General features: G+C 41.6%; 1 protein-coding gene across 1 annotated transcript in view; it reads left to right on the forward strand.

The window, feature by feature from the left end:
• Nucleotides 1–15,776, forward strand: part of doc2b (double C2-like domains, beta) — a 119,244-nt gene that overhangs the window by 92,216 nt on the left and 11,252 nt on the right. Inside the window, exons 4-5 of the mRNA XM_041952881.1 lie at nt 3,860–3,969; nt 8,113–8,239. Coding sequence (XP_041808815.1) covers nt 3,860–3,969; nt 8,113–8,239 — 237 coding nt within the window. The remainder of the gene's footprint in view (nt 1–3,859; nt 3,970–8,112; nt 8,240–15,776) is intronic.

A 15,776-nucleotide genomic window follows, 5' to 3' on the forward strand; every position in this document is an offset into this window, starting at 1 on the left:
TTAGCATGCGTGCATTTGCTAATTAGCACTTAGCACATCTGAAGCTATCATTAGATTTGCAGTCATGTGTCAAAGTATCAGACACCACCAAAGTTACTAAAACCCTCAGGATTCATTTTCTGGGAAGCAGGATATGGACCAAATTTCATGGTGATCTATCTTATAGTTGCTGAAATATTTCACTAATAACCACAAATGTCAACCTCATGGTGGTGCCACAGGAGAAGCCGGGGTAGGATTTATCACCGGGGCTCCATGAAGGTCTGCACAAAGTTTAATCAGTCCATCCTCTTTGTTGAGGTATTTCAGTCTGGACCAAAGTTGTGGACTGATTGTCAGACCAACTTGACTAAGTATTGAGAATGAACAAACAATGAATTTCAACCACAATAATGTTGTTTTCTAATTAAATTTTCCAATTTAAATGTCTAAAATGAACTTATTCTCTGTATTAAATAGTGTTAACAATTAAAGGAATCAAATGTGCTCAGAAATGAAGCCTCAAACAAATCTGACATTTTTTTACGTGACTTGTTTTTACATGAACAGATAAAATGAGCGAGGTCCAGGTCTTAAACACAGTTTTAAAGCAGCAGCATTCGGCTGGTTAAGGTCCAGCTTTTTAAGAAGGACCCGTTGTGATTGAAGTTGTGTTACTGACCAGTCTGAACCTGCTGTCCAATGACAGTCTGTGTTTCAGACCTGCTGACTCTCACCCCAACTCCTTTGAGTATGGGGGCAATAATTCTATCGATCCAGAGTTTCATGCATAAACGCTGCAATAATTGGCCTGCTAGTGAGGCTCTTTAGCCTCGGCGGCTGAGATGACTTGTGACACCGGTTGCTCATTTGTAGCACTGCCCTCCAACTGTGAGCAGGTGGTGCAGGTGAATTATTTCCCTGTCAATGCATGCTGATCACGTGCGGATGGGAAAACTCCAGCTCGACTGCGGGTTCACTCTTTATCTGTTTAATTCTCTGCTTTCATCACCCCAGTTGAATCCAGCCTCCTTATTCATGTCATTTCAAAGATCTGAGCCATGGAAGGCTTTGAAACCCTTTAATTAAACACTTGTCGAGTCACAACTTCAGGTCAGCCCGCCTCATTGTGATGTATTGACATTTCTGCCCACAAGTAACTTGACAACATTGTAATTCACCTGATCACTTCATCTGCTTTTTGCCATCCTGCCAACAATACACTTAGTAACCGCCCAGCGGGGCGTTCAAATAAAGCGTCCCCCCGACAGTTAGATCACCTCAACCTTCATAGCAGATGGGAACGCTGCTTTAGACAGTGATGAAGTTGCTGAATGGACAGGCACAATATCACATATTGGCTTCTTGTGGAGGAACTGCACAACCAACAGCATGTTTATGCTACACGTTGCTGTTCTCTGCTCTTTTTAATATAATACTGTGAACAGTCACCACAGTAATACTCTTTAGTATTTGGTTTGTTCAGTGCTCTGGTTTTCCTTTGTGTGTACAATGTCATGCTCATACATTATGCATGTTTGTATTTGTTTAAGTTGGAATGAAATATTGAATTATATAATCATCTACAAATGCAATGCAGCATTAAGAAAATAATACACAAAGGAGCCGAAAGACACGACTGTGCCTCAACTCCGCCTGTTACCTGCAGGGAAATGGTGTTGAACCAGCGTGTTCTGGCTCATGCATGAGAGGTTTTTTGACTTTCCTTTTACTTCATTGTGTCGTCCTAACCATCGGTAGTGAGACCAGTGTTCATCCCGTGGACTTTTGTCCTCACAGAAGCCGTGGTAGTGCAGTTACTCAGAGAATTCACATAACGACTGAAGAAATATGCTGTTTTTGGAGTTGATTATTGTGCATCAGTCCCTTCCAAACTTTTCTGATGCTAGATAGGATCTTTGATTTCATATTTTAAATCAATCTTTATTGGCAAACACAGAACAAGCACACAGAGGTTTAGAACAACACAACTTTTACTCTGAGAAGAATGAAAACCTGGATTAATTTGTAATTTAGGAAAGAACTGAGGCCAGAAATTAATAATTAATAGAATCCAAACAAGATTCAAGTTTAATCATTTAATACAATTATTAAATCTGAAAATATCTTGTTTGCAGTTTATTTTTGTTTGTTTTGTTTTTTTTTTTTTTTACAAAATGTGGTTATCAGCCATTTGAACACTCTTGTGTGTGTGTGTGTGTGTGTGTGTGTGTGTGTGTGTGTGTGTGTGTGTGTGTGTGTGTGTGTCTCTTCCTGTGGGAATCAACCACTGATTGAGGGAGAAACAATCAGCCAGAGCCTTATTACGCTGAGCCCTGCCTTCAGACAGACAGCAAATAATCACACCAGCTAATTGATTAAAATTCAACAGGATCACATGTCCTCACCCATGACTCACAGCACAGTATCGTCATCATCCTCACCTTAACATGTTCAGCAGCGTGCCCGGAGGATTTCCCTGCACAGTATTTCACTCATCAAAGCCGTGTTGTTTGTCACAATCATTTTCAAACACCTCGCTAGGTTGAAATAGATGCCACTCTTCACTCTTCACTGACAAATAAGTCAGTGAAGATGCTACACAGTGTCATGTCTGCTATCATATTTATTGATAGGATTCTCAATAATCAAGCCGAAACCAGGCAGAGGTCATACGCTAGGAAACAACAAGATAGCATCACATAGCATAAACACAAAGCAGGGCAATTCAGCTACCATGGCTTTCTCCAAAGCTTTAAAATATGCCTAATAACACCTCCATAGCTTACAAATTAAAAGCTGTATTTCTTCCTCCATTGTATCTGCCAACCTGCACTTAACCAGACCCTCTCTGCAGGAGTGGTGGGTGGCTAAACTGTTGATCGACTCCAAATAGTTCCTCCCCCTGAATTGACAAATTGTTGTTTTTACGTTTCTGTTTGGAGTGCAAACAAAAGAGATGCGTTGTTTCAGTAAGGTGCCTTTAGAAGTGTTGGGAGGCATATTTATTCTCTGTGAACTGAGCCAGGCTAGCTGTTTCCCTCTGCTTAGCTTCACTGCTAAGCTAAGCTAACCACGTTCCGATTCCATAAAAGTGCCTATTAAAGGAGTTCTCTGAACTGTCTGAAATAAAACGACTGTACTTTTTGAGTCAATGGTGATCCATTTATTTCACGAGTCCAACATCAGGCTAAGCACCGTAGTCACAAGCCAAAATCAATAACAGTGGGCCAACATAGCACTTAGCTTTGCCGTAGCGGTGTAACGTAGGGGTAGTTCCTACCTATATACCTGACGGAAGGTTAATTATCATGCGCCACCCAGTGGACAAAAAAATAAATCACACTCATAAAGAACCCATACATTTTGGCTCCTACAGTGCCAATTTTGAAAATAAGTTTTCTTTTGGATTAGATGCTAGAACTGGTTGTTGTCTGATCATCCCATCTGAACTTCTTTTGCTGATAAATAATCGTATTTTGTATTGTGTTATTGTAGTACTTTTTCAGGCTTCTGTTCAATTCTAGAGACTGAGCCAGAGCTTAGACACCGTAACTATCTTTTAAATTCAGTTTCTTTAACATCACTCACTTCCTGCATTGCTTTGATTATGCCTGTCACTTCATGCAAATGCAGTCTGCTGTTTATTTTTCATTCCCGACGGCGTTCAATATGCAGCAGTGAGCTCGTGTTTTCATGTGTATCGCTCAGCGCATTGACGGATTTTCACCAGGGCGGAGCGGTTTTGTATTTTCAGGGATGTTTGTATGAAACTCGCAGCGTCTCAGTGACACTTGGCACATGTGAGGGATGAAGCGAGCAGTTAACCAATCATGACGTTCATTCCTGTAAATGACCGACTTCTCCGTTTGTCTTTCAGGCCAATAAACTTAGAACCAAGACCCTGCACAACACACTCAACCCTGTCTGGAGCGAGACCCTGACCTACTACGGCATCACCGACGAGGATATGGTCCGCAAAACACTCAGGTACTCTCAACTCTGTCCTCCATGTTCGCCTGTAATGGAGAGAAGGACAAAGAATGTTTGGACGAAAGAAGCAAGATAGGAGAAGAATGATGGGGGCAGAGGAAAGGTGGAAAAACAATTTAAAAAGAAAGAAAGAAAGACAAATGCCCTGAATGGAAAGAAAATTGGGGAAGTTACGAGAACAATGGAAGAGAAGGAAGGAAGGAAGGAGGGAAAAACGAAAATGGGAGGGAAGAAAAGGGAGGAAATGAAAGGAATGAAGGGGAAGGGAAGGAAGGCAGGGAAGGTAGTGAACATAGTGGAAAGGGGGGAAGCAAAGAATAGAGGTATTGAGGAAGGAAGGAAATGAGTAATAGAGTAATAGATGGGGAAGAACAAAGGAAGAAAGGAAGGAAATGAAAGGAATAGGAGATAAGGAAGAAAAAACATTGAAGAAATGATGGGGAAAAAGAGCAAGAAGTAAATGAGAGGTGGAGTGGAGTAGAGTGAAGGGAAGTAAAGAGGGAAGGAAATAAAAGTAATGGACAGAAGGAAGGAAGGAAATGAGAAGAGTGGAAGGGAAGGAAAAGGTGGAAGGATGGAAAAGTAAAGGAATAAAGGAGAAAGAAATGAAAGCAATGGTGAGGAAGGAAGAGAAGGGCCTGAAACAAAAGGAAAAAAGAGTAAAGAGAGAAAGAAAAGAAAAAAGACATTTTGACATGTTTTAATCTCATCTTCTGATCTGTTTTGAAAAGGTTTAGAAAATGATGTTCAGTGATGTTCGACAGTCTCTCTTTTTCCTGCCTCCGCAGGTAAATCACATTATTACAGCCTGTTTTTGACAGCAGCCATTTTAGCCAGAAACGATGTCGTTATTTATCCCGCGTATTCTTTTTCACTACAATTTATGATGCGTGTTTGGTTGCCAGGGCGAACCTGAACGTGTGATAGCCCCCGATCGCTTTAACAGCCGGGAAATCCTTCGTTTGTGTAACCTCCAAATAGCACCTTTGTTTGGCCGAGATAACTTCCTGTTTTGTCGTGTTTCACTACAACACCTGAGAATCGACTGAAACCTGGAACAGAAGCTCGTACTTCCCCTGATAAATGTGATGCTGTTATGTCATCAAAGTGTTACTTCACTGTTCTTTGCTCCTTTATTTTTACCAAAGTGTGAACTCTGTGGTGGAAGTAGGTTATGTAATTATATGTGTAATCATTCTGGTAGCTACAGAACAGAATTGTGTATTTCCCAATGATAGGTGGGCCGTATTCAGCGCCAGCGGGGGATTTTACTTTGCTTTAGCTCTGTTTCCCACGAAGGGTGTGTGTGTGTGTGTGTATGTGTGTGTGTGTGTGTGTGTGTGTGTGTGTGTGTGTGTTTGCCTTGGGGTGTGACTTCCTGTGAGTGCAGGGATTCATAACACCACCCAACGGTCTTGTACGTTTGTAGAGAAAAACATTGTGAGGCTCTGTCTGTTTGTCTGTTTATTCACTACTTTGGACAGAAATATTCTTTTTTTTACAGCCAGAGGATGAATCTCAGTGACACTGATGATCCAGTCGTGTCCTCTAGCGCCACCATGAGGGTGATGTTTCTGGGGGGTTTTTTAGTGAAAAGAGCTATCAGATGGATTTCCATAAAATCCCCCTCACAATGAATTCTAATTAAATTGGCCGTCCCTTCACATTTCATCTAGTGCAATCACGGCTTGGTTCATGACCAAATATATGCAAAACTAATGACATTCCCATAGAGAGCCGAGGTCATGACATCACTTCCTGTCTAGCCTCTGTTTTGCTAGCTTCTTAAAGTCAGTGCGGTTTCTTGTTCCTGGGTTTACTTTCCATATTCTAAGGCAAATCTGCACCCACTGCTATTATAGAAGTTGTTAAAGCTAAACAGAGAGTACAAAAAACTACAACTCCCATGAATATTGTTCTAGACAGGTGCTTACGTTATCGCAGCTTGGTTTCATAAAGGTCATCCTTCAGTTTCCGTCAGCATCAACACATCTGGAGATTCACGATTTCACTGGACAGGAAGGGGATGACAAAGTCTAATCTGAAAAGTAACTAGTAACTAAACCTGTCAGACAAATGTAGTTGAGTAAAAAGTATAAATATTTGGCTCTGAGTGGTAGTGGAGTAGAAGTAGAAAGTTGCATATGGAAATAAATTTGAGTAAATGTACTAAGTTGCATGTTAGCATGCTGATGTTAGCATTTAGCTTAAAGCACAACTGTTGCTGAATAGCTTCGTTGTATAGACGTTATACACAAACGTCTCAGTGATGATGTAAAGAGGTGATGATCCATGTATTAACTGCTCACTGCACAGTTAACTCGTTTAGTGTCTTTTATATGGGAAACAGTGAATGAAGCACCACTTGTTGTAAGCCTCTTAGAAGCACTCATCGCTGTTTTATTGTTGGTTGTAATGAACTTTAAAGTATCATGAAGCTGGTAGCGTTCATTCTACAACTGCGACCAAATTAATGTTCATCCACCTAAGAATGATAAGCTTTATTAGATTAATGGCTGAGCAATGTGCTCATCTAATCATGGTAAAGTGTTTTCATCGTCGTATAATAAAGATTTGATTGCATTATTTTAATGATTTCAGAAGTAATAATTAATTCTTCAAACCGCAGATGACTCATTTTTTTGAAAGTCGAACATACTGTATCTCATATCTCTTATTGTTATTGCCTGGCAACCTTATCAATGCTCTGCAAATATGGTTATTTGGTGTTGCAGAGCAGGAAAGATATGGCTGCATTGTCACTGCATTGAGTACCATAACAGCAATGAATGTCAGTAATACTGGCAGCCTCTCAGAGATGTGATCTGATGGACAGTTGTCTGCACACGAGCCAAAAAAATCTATTCACCTAACAGTGCCTTGATTAACCATTTTCCAGGAACAATGCTGTGAGAAAGGCCTCCTCATTCCCAGACAAGCCTGTTCATTTCTTTTTGTAAATTGAAATTTGAATTCAGCACCACCTGTCCTTGTAGCAGATAAGATATTTTTTATCTGTTGGGTTTCATTGGGATTCTGATTACGCCGCATCCCCTACAATGCTAATACATATTACTCATGCCATTGGGTGCACAAAGGCTGCATGTTTTCCTCCGCATGGCGGCTGATTATGCAGAGAAAAAACACTTGAAACAGGCAGTATTCCACTACACGAGCCTGACGCAGTCATGAGTGTGAATCATGTCATGTCAGGGCTGTGAGTGCATGCATAGGAAGACGTAGATCCACCTGAGAGCTGCATTGTCCCACACCAATAACTGGCATTCATTATAAATGTAATGAACTGGCAGCGAGGAATATAGACGTTCATTCTGGGAAGTAAAACTGAGGCTCAGTGAGCTGTATATGTACCACCGTCCTTATGGATTTCAAACAAGAGCTGCCCTTCAGTCCCACATCAATCATTATCTTTTGTAAGCAGTCATACTTTGTAATATAATGAAATTTCTTTTTTATTGATTGAGGAACACGCTGGCAAACATGCACCGATGTTTTCAGAGGACGTTTCTTTGTTGCTTTGAAACGAGGACGTGTGTCGTGTTTATGTGTTTGGCGGAAACAGATAATACAAGTAGGTAAACAGGCTGAATGTACCGTGCACCTCGGCACAATTCAATTCAAGCATCTCTAATTGAGTAAATAAGGCGAGAACAGCGAGATCTGCTCGCCTTAAAGTCGTGATTGGGCTTCAAATGGTTTTGATGTGATCAGGAATAATGTCTTTTTTCAGTCACTCGACTTCTTCTCATCAAGTTGCCCCTCTTGTTTCAGTATATTTGAGTTGTTCGATCCTTACGTGGCTGAATGCTTCCTAAATCTTAATTATGTCCCAATTTTGTGTTACGCATGTTGCGTCTGATTAAAATCGTATGAGCTCCTTCACTGCAGAACTACTAGGGTTTTGTTTCAGCGCTGTAAAGGCCCAGAGAGGCAGTTGGAGCAACTCTGTAGTTAAGTGAAGATTCTGGTGAGAATTGAATCGCTGTGATGGAGGGTGATGAGCTCCAGGCTGAAAATGACTGGTTTTATGGTTTTAAGCCTCTTCTCAGCAACGAAATCTCAACCTGAGCCTCACTTCACTCACGTCCTCCTCTTCCTGCTCTGTTCTCGTCCTCGCAGGATCTCAGTGTGTGATGAGGACAAATTCCGCCACAACGAGTTCATCGGGGAAACGCGAATCCCCCTCAAGAAGCTGAAGCCCAACCAAATCAAAAACTTCAACAACTGCCTGGAGAAACAGCTACCCGTAAGTCCTCGGTGCCGCACAGATACTTGTGCTTCTAGATGTTACTGTAAACGTGTCTTTATGTGGTGCTTGTCTTTTGACAGAATAATGAATCACTCTGAACTGAAGCAGCGATCGGACAAAGTCGTATAATTTAAATGAGCTTTCCAACAGTTTGTACATTACATCAAGTTTGTATTGTCTTTGCTACATACTGAACTTTTCTATACAACACTATTCATTACCAACACTCCAGTATATTCTATACTACATTATATTCTACTATACTATTCTCTTATGTATATACCATACTATAATATTCTATAATATACTCCAGGAAATGATACACTAAAGTATGCTCTTATATTATCTATATTTTAATATATTATATTATTATCTTATACTATACTATACTGTACTGTACCTGCTATACAATACTTTATTAAACCATACTTTGCCACCATACTATACTATACTATACTATGCTATCCAGTATACTCCAGTATATACTGCACTCTTCTCCAGTACATACTTTACTTAACTATAGTATACTATTCTGTACTGAACTACACCATGCTATACCTTACTACACTGTACCAAACTATGCTATACTATACTATGCTCCACTATATACTATACTATGCTGCACCTTACTGTGTAGTACATGCTATATTATGCTATAGTGCACTATACTACCAGGTTAAATATATTTCTAATTATTAAAATATTCTGTACAGTATGTTATACTGCAGAAATATCTCATAGTTAGGTTGCCTAGTTATAAACATATAAACATCATATTACATATTAGGTCAGGGTTTGCCTTATATGTAGATTTATGTATTAAATGTTAAACAAGACGCCAGTCAAGAAATCACTGGAACACTGAACATCAGAGCAGAACTGGAGAATTTCAGAGTTTGTGGTGAATAGTTTGTTTGCTAAGTATGAAGACACTTTACTGCTTATTTTTATATTTTATACAAACCATCATCACAGAACATGAAGTAAAACCTTGGATTTAACATTTCATGGCTGCAGGGTGGTTTATATTAGCTATGAGCCATTTTATTTTCCTTCACTGAAGGACATGACGTGGCAGAAACTGATGGGCAGCGAGCCTCTGACCTTAATGTGTCTTCTCTCTCAGCCACGATGCCATGTGACTGTCAATGCATTAGCAGATAGTATATTATATTACACTTTCCACCTTCCTTTAATGAAATAACCCATTAATTTCAGCAGTAGGACGGGAAAAAAGCCAATACCTAAATTGTTTTTGTTGTCAAGGGATTATTATAATGATATTAATTAGAAAACTGACATTTCTACAGAAAACGCACTGCTTCTTTCTTTTGTGTGAAGTTTTTACCAAGGCTATTTTCAGCTCGGTTTCTTCCTCACTTTTCCAAGCAATACTGTTCATTAAAAAGGGGGGGTGCACAGCACAGCTATATTTTAAAGTATTACAGTGTTTGCAGAGAGTAAAAACTGAAAATATGCTGGACTGTTGGCATTGTTCACTAATTTTTTTATTAAATAATCATCACAGAAAGATTGTGTAACTGTTAACCTATTCAAACACCCAGTAACAATAAATTCAGCTTGTAATATCTGTATATTAGTTATTTTATTGCAACAGATAACAAATCTTCAAAAGGACTTCTTAGATCTGCACATAAAACAGATAAAAGCTTAAATGCAGCTGTACATCCCAACCCGGCACAGCAGGGTGTTCCACACAGCACATGATGGTAATGTTGTTTGGTCGGTAAGGCGAACACCAGACCAACAGCATCCATAAGCATCCAGTTTTAAACACATGACAAATTAGAGCGTTGGGTTTTGAGTGGGGTGCAGGAGTGGATTATGTGTTATGAGAGCACAGCAGCAGCATGTAGTACCATTGAACTGTGATTGAATATCTTTTGCACTGCCTTGTGTTTGGAGAGACAAATTCCTGTTGCTCCTCTCATATGCTTTGTTGTCTATGTGGGAGTGTGAAACAGCATCCAAAAATACAAAATATGCTCGTGTATAACTGGTATCAAACAGCCACGGTGCATTCACCACTCCAAGCCCTAAATTTGTCAAGGTTTATTTAGTGTAAGTACGTGCTACACTTCCAAAATGGGCATGTTTTAAATGTGTATGGTGTTTGTCATACAATAATCACAGAGTAACAGTGTCAGTAGAAATCACAGACGCAGCATTGATGGGGTTAGAAATCCTGACGATGACAGCATACAGTGACATTACCTCACTACATATCTGTGGTATAAATCAGAATATCAGTACGGTGATGACAGGAGAAAAAGACTGACGACCCTGATGAAGGCCAGAAGTGTTGTTGGAGTCCTCGGCCTGTTTCCTTTCTCCATGCATCTTGGAAAAAGGTGAAGTCATTCCAGAAGAAACCGTGTCAATTTGGATATTTACAACAGATGCTGTCAGTCAAGTATATTCATAGCCTCCGCCACAAAAAGCACATCCTGACAGTGGATTACATGATGTTTCTGGATGAATCCATACCGTCACCGCAACTAAATGTGCAAATGATTTAGAACGTTGGAAGCAGACCTGCTTTAAACCGCTGCCCACAGGTTTTCAGCAGCTATCCACAGCAAAGAGTGGATGGATTTACTTCCTTTTAGTACAACTGGAGGCAATCTCAGACCCCATCAGCTATCGTCTGATGATCATTTAGTCTCTGGGGGAAATGGCCGGCGTCTCTGCGCTTCTGGTGTAGCCAGTGGATATCCGGGCCAAGACTTCCTTCTCTGTGTGCCGGTCATTGTTTACAGTCCGATTAGCAACTTGAGACAAGAAGATGACATTTCGGATAATCCGTATGAACTGACATGATTCAGAGATTGCATTTCGGCCAATGTGTTCCACCTCTTCTGCTCGCCACATGGACTGTTTACCTGCACGCAACCAAAACCCAGGCAGCTGTGACTGATCAATCCTGCTCAGACTACAAACGGTCTACAAAGTGACCAGAACTCTTCTGAGACCAAAACTGTCCTTGCGCACAGATTCAGCATGTATGTGCAGATATCTGTGGATATAGAGTAGACTGAAGGACCTGGTCTGAAGCTCAGACCATCACAGCGTGCAGTGGCTTTTAGAGCACAAACTTCAGAGCTGTTTTTTATGGGTTGTCCGATCCGTCCCACCTAAGTTGCTTTGCTATTTTGCACAACCCTGTCATGTGTCTCACCCTAGCAACAGAGAGTATAAAGCACAGTTTGGCCATTTTCACATTGAAATGCCTCAAGGCAAAGTGAAGCTATGACCGTGGCTGGTTGCCGAGGGAAAGAGCTCAAGGCAGAAAGCTTTCTGCTCTGCTGGCTTTTGAAGCAGCGGATGAGGAGTTCTGTCTGAACACAGGACGTTGTTTGCTGTGCTGTGGAGAATGCAGCACCGACCATTTAATCATCTCATCCAGCAGCTAGCGGTACCCGTCTTATTGATGGTTTTGGGCTGACAGTGGAGCACTTTGACTGGCTTGTCCAGCTCATAAACAAGTCGGCCAGTACATAGTCAGTGGGTCCTTTTGTTTAACCCTGCAATGCTATTGGATGATAACTGTATTTAAAGGTCTGGCCATCAGGCCTTGAACTCACAGTACCTGCAAACTTTGGGGGTATTTGGGCCTTACAGGGTTAAAGGAATGCAGAACACTATGATTAGTGTCTAAAATTGTACCTTTTTTAATTTCTACTCATCAGTAAATCATCCAAATGACTGTGAACACTGGGACTTAATAGTGATGTGAAAGTTTATGCATGTTCAGGTTAAAGCACCCACGAATGAGCAGTGAACGTGAGACTAAACAGGCTCAGGGACGTTCAAAATAGTGCCTCCATCGGCATTATAAATAGTTACCACCATAAAAAGTGGAAATGAGTGCACATGCTCACAGAGAGGTCAGTAAAAACAGAAGAGCTGTTTTCATGTTTAGGTAATCTCACAGTACCTGGACAGCTGTGTCCTCGCTAACACCCCGACCGTTCACCCGTTTCTATCCAATGGATGTGTCTGCCAGCCTCGACTCTGGATCTGCCCTTAGCGTTGGCACCAGCAGAGAGCAAGAGGGCTCGAGCAGTGTGAGCACCAGCAGCCTAATCTGCCAACGAATCTTGTATCAGTGTCTCTGTGCGATAGGTTTCTCCATTCCCTCGGCTCAGTTGGACAATGAAAGGCTTAACTGTAAGAGATGACCACCAATTTATGGCTCACCCTGTTGCCACTCGGAGGTTTGATTCCTGTTTTGGAAAAGCACTTTGCCTCACTGCACTGCATGTAAACCAGTGTTTAAAAGCTGCTGATTTGTCTGCCCCGGACGCTCAGCACCAGCGGTAATGATGCTGCTGTGCTGAATTGTTGGAGAGGTCACACAAAAGGTTGCGGCCCATTAGCGGAAGACCCTGAGGGTGACAGTGTTGTAGACTACAGTGAGGTATCTTGACAAGCAATGAAACTGTGAAAGTTTGGACATTCACAGTCCCCAGATGATGATTATAAACCTAACCCTAACATCTGGACAGGTCAGGATCTTCTCTTACAGTCAGACCTTGGTCCAGTTTCTGGCTGGTTTCTAAATCTTCTCACTGTGACCAATATAAACCTCTTTGCTTATTTAACGTGCAGTAACTTGATTCTTTGGCCACTTGCCAAACAAACTGTAAACACAACACTGACATACTGTCACTGTGTAAAGTTTTTTGTGGCGATCAGATCCAGCAGTCATGGATCAATGTAAGCATTCATCTGGAGTCACGTGTCTCCTTTGAGCTCTGTTGTTGGTTTCCACTGACTCCTGAACGAAATATCCGGCTCTTTAGCTGCTAAATTCTCCACTATGTTCACCAGCTAGTCGTTTAACGTGTCCGTCTAATGTTTGGTGCTGAGCAGGAAGTGTGCAGTGAGTTTTTAGCTGAAAACGATGCTGATGAGAGCAGTGAGAATGAGCCAAACCAGTAAAGTTGCAGGCTGTAAAACTAAAACAATGATCTGAAAGGAGCTATAAATCTCTGCAGCGGGGAACTGCTGAGATTTGTCAAAACAAGCGACTCCTTTCACATGTCATGTGATTCATTGCTAAAATGAAACTGCACATGACTGTCTGCAGCCACCCGGGGCCAACAGAGGGAGTTAGCAACAAGTCGCTCCAACCGCTGAATCACCGCTGGATATTCATGGTTTACATCTGCCACATCACTTTATCCATTACAGGCCATGAAAACCTCAATCAGGCTACGAGCAGTGGGCTCTTACATAAACACACATTATTCTGCCAGCTTTAGAAAAGTTTTAGTTCTGTCACTTCAGGGAGGTTTGATTATTTTTTTTGTTTGTTTGTTTTGAGAAATGCTCTCTAGTTCATTCAAGGCAACATTATTTACAGTACACATTTCAGTCTGAGGGTAAATTCAAAGTAATAAATTCACTTACAATGATTCACCTTGTTTGATGTTCACAGTGCAATCACTGACATTTAGCAATATGAGTAATTTAGTGCTGCTAAACCTAGTCCAGGCATTGAATCTGATCCAAATCTTATCCCATCATTATCCTTGTTATCAATTGGCAGTAAACCTAGCTCCCGAACGGATCATAAGCTACGGCTCCCTTCTCATCTGTATTTGTTGTTGTCTCACTGGTTTCAAGTGGGAGGGACTCAGTTGGGAAAAGGTGATGTCAGATATATCCGTGCACCAATCAAAGCTTGGCAACATTTGATTCAAACTGTGAGGACGGTTGGGGGGTTGTCTGCTTCTGTTGCCAGCACTTTCAAGAGATCTCATCCAACCACGCCCACACAGTCCTGACGAGGCAGATTGCTAATTTTTTGACTGTTAAACTCTTAATAGAATAATGATTCATAATGTTTTCCCCCAAATTTTAGGAGTTTTACTTCAGACGTGAATATTTAATGTTACAGAGAGATTTGTCAGATTTGAAACCAGGAATATGTTGCGTGTGCAGACTGAATGCCTCTTTTGTTGTGTCAGCACAATAGTCAGCACCCCACTGTTGTCTGAGAGGTGTTGATCTGAGGGATCCTACCAGGTCATTGGCAGGAGATGCGCTTTGGCCCAGCTTCCTGTTGCACACATTTACAGCCTCATAGCTACCCACGCCTTGTTGCAAAGAGCTTTGCTAATGACACGTGGCAGAGAGAAAGTCCTGTGCTCCTCTAAGCATGTCAGGATTTCTCATTGTACTGTTTGAGTGAGGAGGCTGACAAAGAGGCAATTAAGGTTTCCCACTTCAAACTGTACGTTAAGGAATTGAAATTGATTAGTCAAAGGAAAACTCCCCTTTAACCTGGGACATCACCTGACCTTTTTTCTCATAATACCTCTGTTTCCCTGGAAACCCCCAAGGGACTGAGTAATACCTGGAACCCAGTCAATACACTGGGAATGTTATTGTGCTGGGATGCCACCTCTGTGCTGCTCTGTCGTCGGTGTGTGGAGTTCAGGAAACGATGAAGCAGGCGATGCACATCTCAGTCGATGATTTAGTTCTGCAGCTACGTTCATTTAGAATGATGTGCAGACAGTCACGTCGGAGGTGTCCGGTTATACTGCGCGTTAAATTCAATTAATGGACATCCTCTAGCCAATCTTAATTGAGTTTTACCCAAGGCAGTGGTTCAATTAGCTGGAAAATGTTAAGCAAACACTACTGCACAGCAGTGTGTTTGTTTATGTAAGCTGATTTTATGTTTGCGCAGACTGATGGAAAGAGGAAAAGAAGGCTCACAGAGGGAAGGGAGGGCAGACTTTACTCTATAAAGAGCCGAGTTCATGCACTCGCAGACAGTTTAAATGTTTTATTTTGTGATTCATGATGCTACACGGCAGTTGAGTCTGTTAGCCTTAAATGTGCCGATTTGTTGGTCTATCTAGTTTATATGCCAGCTTAAAAAAATCATTTGTCGGAGATGGGAGGCCAGCCAGGGTACATGGTTGGTCTGTGGGTGTGAAATAGAAAAGAAGACACTGAGTGCTGTAAAGATGTCTGCACTTGTCAGGTATGCCGACCTTGATACCATCCAGGCCGCCTGAGGTTTGCGCCTCCTCCCTCGCTTTCTGCCTTGATACTCTTGCATTCCTGTCAGCCTCTTTGTTTGTCACAGACTTCCCAAAGTGCATCTTGTTAGAGGAGACAGAGAGGCAGAGACAACAGTAGGATGTCCTAAACGTGGATAAACAGCAGAAGAAGAGACAGGACCAAATGGATTCGACAGTAAACCGAGGCGGCGGCTAAAACATGTTGGCGTGCCAGATGAAATGGATGCCGAGTCCACAAGTCCAGTGAGACGTCTTGTAAAAGTCATCTGTGATTCATGTAGAGAGAGTCAGCTCCCCGGAGATATCTCATTAGTATCCTGCTGTGGACACTGTTGGACAGATTGTTGAGGACTGTCTCCTACACACAGTACGAGACTGTGGTGGAGAAACGAGTCAGTGGCTGCGGAGACTTTTCTTCTTCCATTTATTATTCTTATACTGTTTCTGAATATTGAGGATGTTCTGGGACA

Source organism: Chelmon rostratus, chromosome 14, assembly GCF_017976325.1.
Source record: "Chelmon rostratus isolate fCheRos1 chromosome 14, fCheRos1.pri, whole genome shotgun sequence".
Lineage (NCBI taxonomy): Eukaryota > Metazoa > Chordata > Actinopteri > Chaetodontiformes > Chaetodontidae > Chelmon > Chelmon rostratus.